Below are 17,042 nucleotides of genomic sequence, written 5' to 3'. Positions count from 1 at the left end.
GACTTGCGCAGCCTGGTTAACCGTATTCCGGACTGAGGAGCCTGAAGCCTTCAGTAAAGAGGTAAAGAGACTGCAACCTGGTGTCCTCGTTATTTACTGTGACCTGCACCGCACCATAACATCATCACCACTCACACCTTTCATTGGGCGCCCCTCAGCAGGGTCACGGACCGGGTCTAGCCACTGTGACAACCTCAGAGCAGAGACTCAGAGGCCCGGTACCGGGTACCCCTCGGCCCTGCAGCAGTGGGGGCGCTACACATCAACATTTTTTTTTTAAATGATACCTTTCCTGCCATGCTGCCCTGCTCTGTTTATCTTCTGCCTGGCTACCAATAGCAGTCTCTAGAAAAGCATCTAGTTACTACTAGGCCTCTTGTGGCATCATGCCGTATATTGCCTGCAGGGCCTAGTCCACACCAGAACCATCAAAGATGCCTTTGAGGAGACCAAAGAGGTAGCCACAAATCAAGACAGTATCTTGGGCAGCATGGTGGCTCAGTGGTAAGCACTACAGCTTTGCAGCGCTGGGGTCCTGGGTTTAAATCCCACCAAGGACAAGATCTAGGATGAGTTTGTGTGTTCTCCCCGTATTTGCGTGGGTTTCCTCAAGGTTCTCTGGTTTCATCCCACATTCCAACGACTTACTGATAAGGAATCTAGATTGTGAGCTACAATGGGGACTGTGCTGATAATGTCTGTAAAGAACTGTGGAATTAAGATTACTATATATATGTGAGTAAAATAAATAAATATCCTGACTTCTAAAGAGCCTTTCAACATGACCTGGAACATTAGCCAAGACTGGGGTTTGAGTTACCTGACCCTCATCAATGTAGAGCAGGGCTAGGCTGGTTGGAAGATTGGAATGTGTAATTGAGCATGACGTATTGTTTAAATCAGATCTTTGTGTTAGATTCTGTGACGGGGCGTTGATCCAGGAAACTAGTCTGATTGTCGTATGGTCAAGATGAAATTTGTCCCCTAATATGTATATATTAGTGTCTGTCCCATGAGTTTTTGCCTTCCTCTTGATCAACATTTTAGAATACAGGTTGAATTTGATAGACTTAAGTTTACCTTCACCCTTATAGAGCAAACCCATAAAACTTGCAGTTTTTACCCTGGCCACTAGAAGAGCTAGAAGAAAACTTCCTGAAGACTTTTCAGCAGTTTCATTATCATGACAGGCAGGATTAAAATGAAAGGTACCACCTCTATATATAGCTATACAGCAGATAATGAATGGTCCACCATTGACAATAGTTGATGTTACAGCTCACCTATTCCTTGTTCCTGCACAAAAGCGTTTTCCTAGATTAGATCATGCATGATAAAAAATAGAATTATTTCCATCATCTAATTCTAGGCATAGTAATTTAAGCATTGATGCATTTACTATGCGCCACTGCACTGACCTGTCATTAAGAGTCTTAGCTTCTAAATTACTAACAATTTATGTTTTTCTTTTCTGACTCATAGTCAGTCATAGGACATTGTAAATGAAAGCCAGATAGCATATTCTAAAGAACTATTTGCAGATTCTTATTTTCTACTGTATATATTTTGTGAGGAGAAGTAGAAAGGTGAACATGCACCTTGAGCCTACAAAAATAGAAAATAAAAGTGTATGATACTATTGTTTCTAAGTTTTGAGGATGGGACCATTGAAAAAATATTGACCTAAACATATGCACAAAAAAGAATCCCTTAATTAATCTCATTAGGCTCCATGTTTTCTCTACTCATATTTTGTTTTAATTAAAACTGAGAAATATAGAAAGAAATCATCTAATTGTGTGCCAGGAGTTCAGCCATGTCCATCCTCCTCCACCTCACTGTCCTGTGTGTAGATAAAGTGGCAAGTTTGGGCACCCCTGGTCAAAATTACTGTTATTGTGAATAGTTAAGCAAGTAGAAGATGAAATGATCTCTAAACGCCTAAAGTTAAGGATGACACATTTACTTTGCATTTTGGGCAAAAATTATATATATTTTCATCTTTTACGTTATAAAAATTACAAAATGAAAATTGGCCGATGCAAAAGTTTGGTTAGTACCTAGTAGCACCCCCTTTTGAAAGTATCAGTAAATGCTTTTTGCAGCAGCCAAGAGTCTTTAACCCCTTTACCCCCGAATATGGTTTGCACGGTAATGAACAGGCCAATTTTTACATTTCTGACCACTGTCACTTTATGAGGTAATAACTCTGGAACGCTTCAACGGATCCCAGTGATACTAAGAATGTTTTTTCATGACATATTGTACTTAATCAAAGTGATAAAATGTCTTCAGTATGACTTGCGTTTATTTGTGAAAAAATGGAAATTTGGCAAAAATTTTGAAAATGTTGCAATTTTTCAACTTTGAATTTTCATGCCATTAAACCACACAGATATGTCACACAAAATACATAATAAGTAACATTTCCCACATGTCTACTTTACATCAGAACAATTTTGGAAAACATTTTTTTTTCATCAGGAAGTTATAAGGGTTAAAAATTGACCAGCGATTTTTCATTTTTCCAGCAAAATTTATAAAACCATTTTTTTTGAGATCACATCACAATTGAAGTCACTTTGAGGGGTCTATATGGCAGAAAATACCCCAAAGTGACACCATTCTACAAACCGCACCCCTCAAGGTGCTCAAAACCACACTCAAGAAGTTTATTAACCCTTCAGGTGCTTCACAGAAATTTTTGAAATGTGGGAAAGAAATGAACATTTAACTTTTTTTCCCCAAAAAATTACTTCAAATCCAAATTTTTTATTTTGACAAGGGTAACAGGAAAAAATGGACCCCAAAATTTGTTGTGTAATTTGTCCTGAGTATGCCGATATCCCATATGCGGGAGAAAAACACTGTTTGTGTGCACGGCAGAGCTCGGAAGGGAAGGAGCGCGACTTGACTTTTTGAATGCAAAATTTGCTGGAACAATTCTCAGATGCCATGTTGCGTTTGGAGAGCCCCAGATGTGCCTAAACAGTGAAAATCCCTCACAAGTGACCGCATTTTGGAAACTAGACCCACATAAGTGACCACATTTTACAAGCTACACCATTCAACAAATTCATCTAGGGGTGCACAAATCTTATTGACACATGAGTGTGTCACAGAATTGTATACCATTTGGCCATATGTGGCTGTACAGTACTACTTGGTCATACGCAGAGACTCGGGAGGGACAGAGCGCTATTTGCCTCCTGGAGCGCAGATTTTCCTAGAGCAGTTTGAAGACTCCATAAACAGAGCCCCTAATTGCTAGAAGAGAAGAATCCCCCCTCAAGTGACCCCATTTTGGAAATTATACCCCCTTGGGAATTTATCTATAGGTGTAGTGACTAGTGATCAGCGAGTGTACTCGTTGCTCTGGTGGTCTCCGAGTATTTGTAACTGCTCGGAGATTTAGTTTTCATCGCTGCAGCTGAATGATTTACAGCTACTAGCCAGGCTGAGTACATGTGGGGGTTGCCTGGTTGCTAGGGAATCCCCACATGTAATCAAGCTGGCTAGTAGCTGCAAATCATTCAGCTGCCGTGATGAAAACTAAATCTCCGAATAGTTAAATACTCGGAGACCACCCGAGCGTGCTCGGGAAAACATGAGCAACGAGTACACTCGCTCATCACTAGTAGTGACGATTTTGACTCCATGGGTGTTTTCCACAAAAAAGCAATGAATGTTGCCAAGTGAAAATTGCAAATTGCCGTTGTAGTAACCAGTACGTTGTAGTGATCAGTACATTGCTGTCACCAGTACGTTATGCCCAGCCCGTGCTTCTGGAGACATGCTCCCGTATGTTTAATGGGTTATCATCACTTCAGAAATGCCAAAACGTGGACGCAATATGTGTTTTAGGTACATTGTGAGGCTCAGAAGGGAGGGAGGCATTTGGATTTCGGAGCAGAGAATTTGCTGAATTTCTTTTGATGGGGGAGAAGCCATTTTGCTTCTCTACAGCCTTTGTGTTACCAGTAATGTGAAAGCCCCCTATATTTCTTTTGACAGATGACAGACCTGAGAGGGGACATGCTTTTTTGTGGATTGAGTTGAAGCTTTTATTGGGAACATTTTACATAACGTTTGGGATCACATTTATCCTGCACACTACACTGAGCACTTACTTTGGTGTTTCCATCTAAATCTACAAGTGACATGATTCAGATGAAACCCCCAAGAGATCCATTCACTATAATGAGGCAGCAGAGTTACTCTGGACTAGGTCTGGCCTCTGTTCAGCTGTGTCCTTTTCCGACTTGCAAAAAACTTTGATCAACGGCACTTTTATGCAATCCTAAAAGGACGGACACTGCTGAATCACAGGTCTGATGGCGTCCACAGTGCCTCCATTTGCCTCATTATAGGGACTTTTCTGCCATAGGTTCCGTCTGAATATTTTTTTTAGCATAAAAGATTTAAATGCTGAAATGTGGACTGGTTGCTGGGCCACACAATTAGCACAAAGGATTTAGATGCTGAAATGTGGACTGGTGGCTGTGCTGCGCCCCAGAGGCTGGTCATTGCAGTAACGTTGCTCTTCCACCAGGGGGAGTGATGGGACGTCTGATTGTACTAAAAGAGTTCACCTTGCCAGGTATCACAGTCATACACTACACTTCACACTCCGGCCACCAGGGGGAGCAAAAGGTCCTATCTATTAGGCCACTCCTCACACATGGGTAAAACTGGGGGTTGGATAGGAAGTGAGGGAGAAAGCAGCCTGGGAGAGTTCCAGGGAGGACCTGTCAGGTGTGGGATCCTGACAGCGGCCTAGCACAGAAAGATCGTTACGCTATGCCTGTCCTGCATAGCGGCAGTCTCCTAAGGAAGGACAAGAAACGAAGTGTATTGTGGAGAGTGAGAGATGAGATCACAGCATAAAGGAGATAGAACCAGGAGGAGTCCTGCCTTAAGATCGGCAACATCCTTCTGAGGCGCGCAGCCGGAACACCGAGGGAGTAATAGGCTCTACGCATTACTCTGAACTACGGCAGGGCAGTTTATTCCAAGTTGGCTGTCCAACCTTTACACCTAACGAGGACAACGGAGACAATTGTGGGAGAGGGGCGTCTCTAGGGTCCCTATAAAATAACTCCAGGCCTACCCCGTCATACGGGTGCGTCCTATCCAAACCATCTGGGGGACGGAGAGAAAGAACAGAAACATACACGACAGTTGTGAGGACTATCCCGTGGTGCTCAGCAGGGAGGTACTACAACACACAGGCGCTAGTAGGAAGGCTACTGATTTCCACCTGCAAAGGGAACTCTGGATGTGCCTTCGGACCGGCCGGTCTCAGCCAGCCCTGTTAACAGTGCTCTGGATTGCGGATGCCGAAGCCTTCAGTAAAGAGGTAAAGAGACTGCAACCCTGTGTCCTCGTCATTTACTGCGACCTACACCATTACCATCTACTCATCAAGGGAAGCCCTGGGGACATACTTCACCTGTGGGAAGTTACAACATCTAGCTGCCATTCCATCACCCCAGCGGACCCCTAGCAGCGTCGGTCACCCTGACCGAATACCACAGGTGGCGTCACGAACACTTGACAAACTCTCACCTACACCTTTATTTGGGCGCCCCTTAGCAGGGCCACGGACCGGGTCGGGCCACCGTGACACCCCTAGAACCGAGACCGAGGGACCCGGTACCGAGTACCCCGCTGCCCTGCATTTGGGGGCCACTCCAAACGGACCACACAATTAGCATAATGGATTTAGTTGCTGGAATGTGGACAGGTAGCTGGACCACACAATTAGCATAAAGTATTTAGATGCGGAAGTGGCGGCTGGTCGCTGTAACACAGAATCAGCAGCACTATGGATTCATATGCTGAAGTGGTGCTTGTGGCTCCACCACAGAATTAGCACTCCAGATTTATATGCTGGAAGCTGAATTTGACACAGGATCCTATCTATCTTAACTAGCTGACAATAAACCACCTATCTAGCTATTTGACTACTTGCAGCAGCTGTAGCCTCACTACGCTGTTACACTCACAAAATGACGCTAAAGCCACATGTCCGCTTGTTATGTGAAGAGGACTTGGGCAGCCAATGACACAAGCTCTTGTGTCAGGATGTTTAGGATGGTTTCTGCACCCTTATTGGCTGACGAAATCTCCACACATTAAGTTAATTAAAAAAAAGAATAATAGTCCGCAGCTCCTCTGACCTCTCCCCTCATGAAACACATTCCGCTCGCTCATGAAACACCACCACTATCTTAGCCAAAGTCCTAACAAAAGCATTAGTGGAAACTCGATCATTTACCGAACTTTGGCAGAATTTTTGAGGAAAATGCTTGAGATTTCGAACACAAATCCGAATGTGCATTGTTCATGCCAAATCTGAGATTGGCGAACGTTTTTTGAACAATTTGACAGTGGCATAGATCAATTCATTAGTTTGAGTTATGGTAGTGGTAGGCATTGATTCAAGGGCTTTATTGGCATCCTCTAGCATACTGTCTGATGGTATTTCTCTGTTGAGCTTCGGCAGTCAGTCTCTGGGGTTGACGGTATTTAGTTTATCTATGATTTTCTGTTTGAGGTCAGCTGCAGTACTCTCTAGTTGCAGAGTTGGAAGAAGATTTTCGTTGTTCTCTTTGTTCTTCTAGGTCTTCCTGTGGTGTGGATCTGAGGTGCAGTTGATCCATCTCAAGTTGTGATAATTATTATTACTATTATAATAGCTTCCGTTTTATGATATTGGAACGTTGGGTGACTAGTAGTGATGAGCGAGTATACTCGTTGCTCGGGTTTTCCCGAGCACGCTCAGGTGGTCTCCGAGTATTTATGACTGCTCGGAGATTTAGTTTTTGTTGATGCAGCTGCATGATTTACAGCTGCTTGCCAGCCTGAGTACATGTGGGGGTTGCCTGGTTGCTAGGGAATCCCCACATGTAATCAAGCTGTCTAGTAGCCGCAAATCATGCAGCTGTGGCAAGGAAAACTAAATCTCCGAGCAATCATAAATACTCGGAGACCACCCGAGCGTACTCGGGAAAACCCGAGCAACGACTACACTCGCTCATCACTAGTGACTAGTTGTTTCCTAGACATCGGACATGCAGGTCTTATATCCATCCATAGTTTCCTCATATGCTTCATATATCCTCTGTCATTCAGTCTGCTGTTGCAGTAGCATTTCATCAGATCCAGGTTATAGATGGTAATAGATGAGGCAGTGCCAAGTGAAAGTAACATCAGAAAGGAGGAATATGAGAAGCTGGAGAAATACCTGGGCCTTAAAGAAGAACTGGAGAAGATGTGGAAGGTGAAAGCAACAGTGATTCCAGTGGTGATAGGAGCACTTGCAGCAGTGACCCCTAAGTTGGGAAAATGGCTACAACAGATCCCAGAAGCAACATCTGAACTCTCTGTTCACAAAAGCGCAAGTACTGGGGACAACTAAGATCCTGCGCAGAACCCTCAAACTCCCAGACCTCTGGTAGAGGACCTAAGAATGAAGAAGGACATAAAAAACAACCACCCCATGGAGGGGTGAGAAATTTCTAAATCTATATTATTATTTTTATAATATATTATACAATTATATAATATATATATATTTTTTGAAGCTTTAAATAAATCTGTTTTATTTTTTATTGTGAGGCTTTATTTAGTATAAATAAATACCATTTCCTTCAGGCACATTCTCTGCATAATTTTTAATGATAAAGTTTGAGATCACTTAATATTTTTTTTATTATTATTATTGTTGAATTTTTTATTTTTATTCAGTATTCGTGTTGAGCATTCCGATACCGCAAGTATCGGGTATCGGCCGATATTTGCGGTATCGGAATTCCGATACCGAGTTCCGATATTTTTGCGATATCGGGAATCGGGATCGGAATGCATATTCATGTGTATAATAAAGAATAAAAATAAAAATAGGGATATACTCACTCTCTGACGCGCCCTGGTAGTAACCGCTGCAACCGGCAGCCTCCGTTCCTAAGAATGAGCGAGTGAAGGACCTGCGATGACGTCGCGGTCTTGTGATTGGTCGCATGAGCGGTCACATGAGCGGTCACGTGACCAATCACAAGCCGCCACGTCATCTAAGGTCCTTCACTCGCTCATTCTTAGGAACGGAGGCTGCTGGTTGCAGCGGTTACTACCAGGGCGCGTCAGAGGGTGAGTATATCCCTATTTTTATTTTTATTCTTTATTTTACACATGAATATGGATCCCAGGGCCTGAAGGAGAGTTTCCTCTCCTTCAGACCCTGGGAACCATCCAGGATCACTTCCGATATTTGTGTCCCATTGACTTGTATTGGTATCGGGTATCGGTATCGGCGATATCCGTTATTTTTCGGATATCGGCCGATACAATCCGATACCGATACTTTCAAATATCAGAAGGTATCGATCAACACTATTCAGTATACCTGCAATTAATTTTTTTGACGAAATTAGCTGGCAATAAAAGAACTACAGAAAGCCCAATTTAGTAAAGGAATAGTCACATTGTAGCAGCCTATCAACAGGATTTTAGAACTTTGGCCTTGAACCAAATTGTGCTTTGGGCTGCCGATATGAGTTTTTAGGAAAAATTATCTGCCCTCTTTGAGTTTGAGAGGAACACAGGAATGTATTCTACTACCAATTGGGTAGGAGCTGCCCAGAGCAATCAGTCTGGGTCAAAGTGGCTTCTAAAAATTAGAAATGGAACCTGTTTGCCATGGACAACTCTTCCATTTTGAACTTTTAGTGATAATTCTCCTCTACTTAAACTCAAAGTCAAGGCTTACGAATTCCAGTTATGCTAACTCCACCATAGAAAACTGCCTACCAGAGAATGTAAACCTAAAGATCCACCATACAGCTTTACAGAACAAATGCATTCCATTGTAAGCCATGCTGGACTTTGTTGAAGAACCCTTTTCTCCCATTACCTGATTATTCTCAATAGTTTTAGGTTTGCTGTTAGTATGTTATGATCTCGAATTTTAAAGGTGCTGTCCGGGCATGCGGTATTGAAGAGTCACCTACATGATCGTTCATCAATAGCAAATGGTCTGACACCAGTACCCAACCAATCAGCTGTTATTTGCACCAGGTGTAAACACTTTACACGCACTGAATGCAGCTGCATTCAGAGTGTAGTGTCCGCTGCCAGGTACTGCAGAATTACTCTTATATCTATCCATAGAAGCTGTGCTGCAATGGCCGATACACTTTGAATAAAGCTAGATATTGGACCCCACCTATCTGCTATTGGTGGCCTGTCCTGTAGAGAGATAAAAAAGAGAAAAAATATCAAATGGCCGCCAATATGAGAAATTCAGGCACTGTATGCGTGGGTCGATGTGTGGAGGCTCAAGGCCACTGTCCTCGAGTAACAGAAAATTAGTTAAAAGGTATTGTGATCCAACACTACAAAAAGGTAGTTACAAAACAGTCTTTATTAAACAAACATCTACATAAGATAGATAAAAATATTTAGGAAAAAAGACAAGTCAAACAGACTTATGCGTTTCAGACTGCTAAGTGTTAGGTGTCGAGTTCCCGCCGCTGCACAGGGGGAATCTTGAACCACCTCCGCTGCGGTCTCTCATTCGCCTCCAGCCGCAGTGGAGCCTGCTCAGCAGAGACGTCAGTCCCAGCGCCTGGCTCAGACAGATACTGCATGTTTGGTTACTGCTGGCCTTCCTGGTTCAGCCATTATAACCAGTATTGTTTAGCGGCTAGCAGGCACTCCTGGGACTAAGTCCTGCTTTTCTCCTTCTGAGCATGACCAAGGGAAGACCTCTCATTGGAGGTCGGGGGTCACACGCTCAGGTCCTGTAGCAGCTCCTATTGGTCCACTAGGAAGGTCCTGGAGAGCTAAAGCTATAAAAGGTTCGCATGGCTGCACGGTCATTCGCTAGTATAAACCTGTTACCGTTTGTGTGGTTGTGTGCCTGTTCTGGTGATTGCTCCTTAATCATTCCCATTCCTAGTGATGTTGAATGCTCGCGAATGTTGGAGTTAACTAGCGCCTGACAGGGCTAATCTATACACAAGAGCACGATCTGTACTGTGTCTAACCAGCAGTGACCGCCAGTGCGGTGCTGTACGCACTCTGTGCGGCTATCTTCTATTACTCCTGGCAATCGGTCAGTGTAGGGTGGGAACTCCCGCTCAAACTCGGCATCTGACTCTGGGCGTCCTCAGGCGCGGGCTCAAAAGCCACCGAGGGTCAGAGCGGGATCAAGCACCAGCTGAGTGGGGGTGAATTGCAGGAATCCCACTAGTATTCATTTGCTGCTCCCTGTGACAGCTAGCAGGGCACAGCGTTCCCTTGATACCATGCGACTCTGTGAAGCAACACAGACCGGGTGACGGAACCCGTGTCTATTCTGGTGTAGTACCGCCATATAGTGCCGCCATTACCTAGCTGCAGGTTCCACTCCTGCACGGTGGACCCCGGGCTGCGAATGCACCTTTACTATCGTTATATTTACTCGGTGCATTCCGCCAGCCCTAACACTAACAGCCCCTAGTCATTGAAATACTTGGTATATCTATGACTAAGGACTAATAGCAGTCCGAAACGCATCAGACTGTTTTACTTGTCTTTTTTCAATTTTAATTCATACATGTTATGGAGATGGGTTTTTTTTAAACTATGTTGTTGTGGTACTGGATCACAATACTTTTCTACTAATATCCTGTAGATAGGTCATCAAATACTTATGCCTGGACAACCCCTTTAATATTAAAGTTTTACTGGGGTGTCTGAAGGACGAGGAATATTACATTGGTAACACGCGGGACTACCCTTTATGCTATAATATGGCCATACAAAAATCTGCCATGGTCAATGCATTGCTATAATGAGTAGCACATTCCCAACTCTTTTCAATCCAGTTTTTTTTATCAATACCATGTAGCTGCTAAACACAACATTGATTCATTTTTTTCTATGGCAATAAAGTTTAATAGAATCTGCTGCTGGGGGATTTTTTAGTCTTAGTTTGTAATTACCAAGATGTGTTAATACACCGCCCATTGGCTTCCAAAGTTTTTATACATGGATACTAATTGTAGTCATGCGTATACTCTGTATTGGAGACAATAATGGATAAATGTTGGTAAAAAGATGATGGTGATCCCAGGTAATGGCTGCACGCTTTGCCCAGTCTCATAAGTCATCTGCCTCGGGACAACCTTTGTCTTTGTCCTGTTCTTCTATCTGCACATCCATCCTTACCACAACCAAGCATTTCTTGGAGTAATGCTTTCTTAAACTTTGAGTGATTAGAAATGATAGTGCAAGTCCTCATCATCTCCCACCCAGACGTCTGCAATATTCTCACTCTCGTACATTCCTCCATTAATCACATTTCTTGCATTTGCTGTTTTCATTGTTTAATCTTATATATTTTTTCAGAAATATATAGTATCCCCTGGTATTAAAAGGAATCTGCCAGCAGGTTTTTGCTACTCCTTTGGAGAGCAGCAGGATGTAGGGGAAGAGACCCTGATTCCAGTGATGTATCACTTAGGCTGGTTTCAGACTTGCGTTCAGCAGGGCTGCGGATGGCAGCCTTCTTCCTCCGTGAAGCCCCACCCACTGCCACACCTCTGTAGGCGGAGCTTAAAGAAGAGGCATGACAGTGGGCGGGGCTTCACGGAGGAAGAAGGCTGCCATCCGCAGCCCTGCCAGACGCTGGTGTGAAACTAGACTTACTTGACTGCTTGCTGAAGTTTTGATAAAATCACAGTTTTTCTGCTACAGATGTAGCAGTGCTTTATCTTAATGTTGATCACTGTATAAATCCTGCCCACACCACTGATTGGCAGCTCCATGTGTACACTGTGCATAGGCAGAAAGCTGCCTACCAATGATGGGGCGGGGTTATTTAGAACTCATGAATATGGAGGACTACATGGCAGACGTTTTACAATCCTTTAGTAGTGATAATATTTTACTGATATAATTGATTTAATAAAATCTACAGCCCAGTAAGTGAAAGATCACGGTAATCAGGGTCTCTGGCACTACTTCATGCTACTCTAGGATTAAGTGGCAAAAATCTGGAGATAGATTTATTTTTGTTTTACTATATAAACGCTTTTATGCCCAAAAATGACAAAAGTATTATAGAAATGGTATCTTTATTGGCTTGCAAATATAATTCCTGTGGTTAGCCAATAAAGATATCACTCCTAGAATACTTTTATCATTTTTGGGCATAAAAGTATTTACATTGATTTTTGCTGGCTAACACGGTACCACAATATCATTTTTCACTGCACATCATAAAGGTGTTTTACAAAACATCAATAACAAAACTGCAATACCACTCCTATCCAGCGGGGGCAGAGGAGATATTTACATTACTTTCTTTCAACAGCTCAAAAAGGTGAAATAGTTTGTGCAAAGCTTATATACAATAATGACAAAAATATATGTAGCATATATCGTTTACAATCAGTTTTTGTGATTATTCATAACTAATTACATGGAAGCATCATAGTATAGCAAAAATGAAATAAATAGATAAATAAAATAAAAATATTACATAAATAAATATATATATATATATATATATATATATATATATATATATATATATATATATATATATCTGCTATATGTAATAGTTAGAACAATTAATTTGCTTTGGTCATCTGCCTGGATCTAAATCAGTAGTTAACTAGATGATTGCCTATAATTACTGCATCATTAACCATTTCACAAAACACCTGCAAGTAAAAAAATATGTCCAATTTTCTTGGTTGGAAGCCATTTTCTCCTTACACAGCCATCCATAGACACATATATGTTATGTTTTTCTACATTACATCATATAGGAACGAGAAAATGGCTGCACTTCCGAAAGAGCATGAGCAAAAGCCTGGGCGATGTAGCTTCTTTTTATAATGTGGGTTGTGATTAAAATAATGATCTATATCAGATTTCTGCCTGAAATGAGGGAGTGTGCCATAGTGAAGACTGGTACAAAGCATCGGCAGTTACACACGGGTGAATAAATGGGTCACAGATGACAGCTTCAACCTCAGGAAAAAAATTAACATTGGAAACAGTAATACAGTCTACCGTGAAAAACACATAAATTGCAACTAAATCTATATCTAATTTATACAATTAATAAAATATATATATTATATATATATATATATATATATATATATATATATATATATATATATATATATATATATATATATATATAATAGTGATTTAGGTATTAGAGGCCAAACAGGAGGAATATAAAAAAAAGCTTTATAGTGTATGTATATATATATATATATATAATAATTAATGTTTTGACTTTATATATATATATATATATATATATATATATATATATATATATATATATATATATACCGGTATATATATATATATATATATATATATATATATATATATATATATATATATATATATATATATATTGCAAAAATTAAGTTATTTTATGATCACTAAATCTCTAACTTTAGCCTATAATATGAAGTATATTTTATTGCAAACAGTAAAGCAGTATATGAGAATGATGGGCTAAGGAAAAGATAGCAAATAAATTAAAATGTTTGTATTTTGGGATTATAAAAGACAAACATATAAATATAAAAAATACAAAACATAAAAATAAAAAACATCCCAAAAAATCAGAATAAAAATATAAATTTATATCGAGGGAACAGAAAAATATAATGAATGAAAATGATTCTGAAAATACATATGCATTTAATTTTAGGGATTTTCTTCTTGTGAAGAAAAATAAAAAAAATTGTAGGTAAATATTTGTTCTTTGTAAATAATAAAAAACAGCTGATAGAGCAAAGATTGGATTCTATTTATCTATTTATTAGGATATGAGGATTGGAAATATTTTTTTTCAATTTTCAACATTTCTTCCAAATATCATTTTATTCCTCAATAAGATGAGAAATGGCAGAATAAACCTAAATGGCTGCAGATAATGAGTTCACCAGACTGAAACGTCGCTGTCTTTTTGATCTGTGCATTGCTGTGCACTTGAGAAGAAGAGCCCTTTGGAGAAAATGATCTGCAATCTCATAAATCGCATAGTGCATGTTTACATTTTCACTTCGCAGAACATATTTGTAAAAATATTACTATTTCACTGACAAAAATTGTAAAAGCTTCAACAGAATTCTAAAAATTCATTGTTTATTACTGACATTTTTTTTTATATTTTTCGTTTCCGCCTAATTTTGCTCAGTTTAAAAAAAAATGAAAAAAAAAATCAAGCAAACATAGAATACATGTGTTATGAAGAACAGCCATATTACCTGTCTTAATAGCGTACTTTAAGGCAGTCTTGCAGTTAAGAAGGATTCCTTCCAAATTCTGCGGTTGGTCTGACAATTCCCAGTTATATTCCTGAAGCAGCTCGTTTGGATAGTGAAAATCAATCACTTTGGTAGACCTGTCAAAGGTATTGACTATATACTGTAATAAAATGTCTATAACTTCTTGCAGGAACCGCAGGGTTTCTGGTTCTCCATTTTTTGCAGGTAAAAGGTCTAAAAAAAATTTGGGGAAAAAGATTGGTTTTAGGACAAATTTCTTTAATCCTGTCCTACAATTATACTTTATTTCTAGTATAATTTTGTAGGTAAAATAAAACATGACTTAATTACAACATTGCAGTGTGCTAAATTGTTATACATAATTATTTATATATTTATATATTTAAATATAAAAAATATTTGCGTTTTCTAACATTTACTGCAAAGGAATATGTGTGATAAACTGTGTATGTGTGGTTTATAAATTTTGATATGATAAAATAAACCCTACTGAATAATGACCGGGTGTTAGAATTATGTTAAGACGAGTGCAATTATTTTTAAAATTTATGTTTATTGAAAAAAATGAATGCTTGTGTCATTTTTTCAAAATCTATCTATTGATCTATCTGTCTATTTGTCTGTTTTCTCAAAGTAGTAAAATGCTATCTAAATGGAATGTATTCATGTGTAAAATACACGAAAAATATAATTACTGTTGTGAGGACAAATGTATTGATGATGCATATTTAAAAATGTAAAAATCACCCCTCCCCCATACCTGTTGAGTACAATAAGGAGAAGTTGAATTCGCCCTTCTCACAGCTGTATGAATTCTTGTCATAGTTGGAGGCAATTCCTTTGTTACCGGGACACATTTCCTCTTTGTTGGCAAGGTCTGATGATTTCTCCCCTTCTCCATAAAGAAAAGCTGGATAAGAAGATGTAAAACTTAGCTCAAGTACGGAAATCCATCCAATAATAACTAATAGCAATGTTTCATTAGAGAATAAAATGATAGGAAACAAGGACAATTATTAATACTCACCAGATAATTTTGAGCTAATTCCTCCTGTAAATTTCTGTGCAACTTGGCACCAGGCTTTTGCTAAAAAGAAAAGAAAAATAACAAAATGATAACTGTTATTTTAAAAATCTATCTATCTATCTATCTATCTATCTATCTATCTATCTATCTATCTATCTATTGTCTATCTATCTATCTATCTATCTATCTATCTATCTATCTATCTAGTATCTATCTATCTATCTATCTATCTATCTAACTCCTTCATTTCCTTCTTTTCTCTTATTTCTTTTTCTTTGTCTTTCTTTGTCTTTCTTTTTTCTTTAATTCTTTCTTTTGTTTTCTTTTCTAACTTTAGTTTTTGCGTCCTTCCTTTTTTCCTTGCATCTTTCTTTCCTTCCTTTCCTTTCCTCTCTTCCTTTCATTTTTTTTCTTTTCTTTCTGCCTTCCTTCCTTCCTTCATTCCTTCTTTACTTCCTTTCTTGTTTCCTTCCTTTCTTTTCCTCACTTCCTTCCATCCTTCCTGCCTTTCTTTTCCTTCTTCCCTTCCTTCTTTTCTTTTTTCCTTCTTCCCTTCCTTTCTTGCTTCCTTCCTTTCTTTTCCTTCCTTATTACCTTCTTTCCTTCCTTTTCCTTCCTTCCGTCCTTCCTTCCTTCCTTCCTTCCTTCCTTCCTCTCTCCCTATTTCATAACCATCCTCTCATCCATATTTAACTAAGATACTTTTCAATGACTGAATTCCTCCTCAACTGTACCCAATTAATGGATCTCACAGGCTTAGTATATATAAATGTGCTTTACATGCACCCTTACCTGTTCCTGGGTTGTCAGATTCACTGTTCGCCTCTTCAGCCCCAAAAGACCAAAAGCCAGAGCCGGGAGATGCCATCCCGACCCCTGAAATCACCAGCAAATGTTGGCAGCCAGCTGATGGGAAGGTTGCTGCTGAATAGCTTGGAAATGAGCATAGAAAGTAACAGAATAAAAGTGCAGCTCGATGTCTTGTGTGACGATATTAGTCGCAATGTGCAATAATAATGGCGCCCTGAAGAAATCTGTAGATTCAATGGAGACACCAGAGAGTAGCAAAGTCTGTAGGGTGCTGTCTATGGGGAGCTGTCCGCGGTGCTAAACCTGGCGGTGAGCTGCAGACCTGCGAGAGGCGGCCGCTGTCTATGTGGAGCTGTCCATGGTGCTAATGCTGCCTCTGCTAAAGTGTGAGAACTACAAGCACAGAAGCTTTACACCCTGGTGGGAGACAGACCAGATCTCCCCTCCCTGAGCCCTCTCATCTACCTATGGCTGAGCAGCTCTGTCTTTTGTTTTTATTGTACTTCTGGGACAAATGACATGGAAAAGCTGGAACAGCAATTACGTGACACTGCGAGACGTCACCCTGACATCATTCTCCGGACAAAAAAGGAAAATGCCCATTGTTAAGGTCTGGTGTGTTAGACGCACGCACACACGCATCGATCTGACACATACACACAGCCAGTATTGGACTGGGGTGTCAGGAACCCACCAGTAATATTAACTCTGGGGGTCCACTGTTCAGCTGCATGCAAATTTTACATTACCCTCATTCACAAATTTTCCTATTCTCCTGTATAATAATGAACCGGGTAGTTTGTTAAATGAATGAAGAGATGCCTTCTCTGTAGACAGTGCATCAAGTGTATTGTGCCATTTACTGCTTATACAGGTGGGATTGGGAAAGACTT

General features: G+C 40.1%; 1 protein-coding gene across 1 annotated transcript in view; it reads right to left on the bottom strand.

Moving 5' to 3' along the window:
• The window catches only part of GAD2 (glutamate decarboxylase 2), a 110,385-nt gene extending 93,764 nt beyond the window's left edge, over positions 1 to 16,621 (bottom strand). The window contains exons 1-4 of the mRNA XM_077268423.1: positions 16,132 to 16,621; positions 15,340 to 15,399; positions 15,073 to 15,222; positions 14,292 to 14,525 (exon numbers count right to left, since the gene is read on the bottom strand). Of these exons, the coding sequence (XP_077124538.1) occupies positions 14,292 to 14,525; positions 15,073 to 15,222; positions 15,340 to 15,399; positions 16,132 to 16,207 (520 nt within the window). The 5' untranslated portion in view covers positions 16,208 to 16,621. The remainder of the gene's footprint in view (positions 1 to 14,291; positions 14,526 to 15,072; positions 15,223 to 15,339; positions 15,400 to 16,131) is intronic.
• Between the last annotated feature and the right edge of the window lie 421 nt (positions 16,622 to 17,042).

The sequence above is a fragment of the Ranitomeya variabilis genome, chromosome 6, assembly GCF_051348905.1.
Source record: "Ranitomeya variabilis isolate aRanVar5 chromosome 6, aRanVar5.hap1, whole genome shotgun sequence".
Lineage (NCBI taxonomy): Eukaryota > Metazoa > Chordata > Amphibia > Anura > Dendrobatidae > Ranitomeya > Ranitomeya variabilis.
Note: the sequence above shows the minus strand (reverse complement) of the source record. Positions and strands in the feature narration are given on the sequence as shown.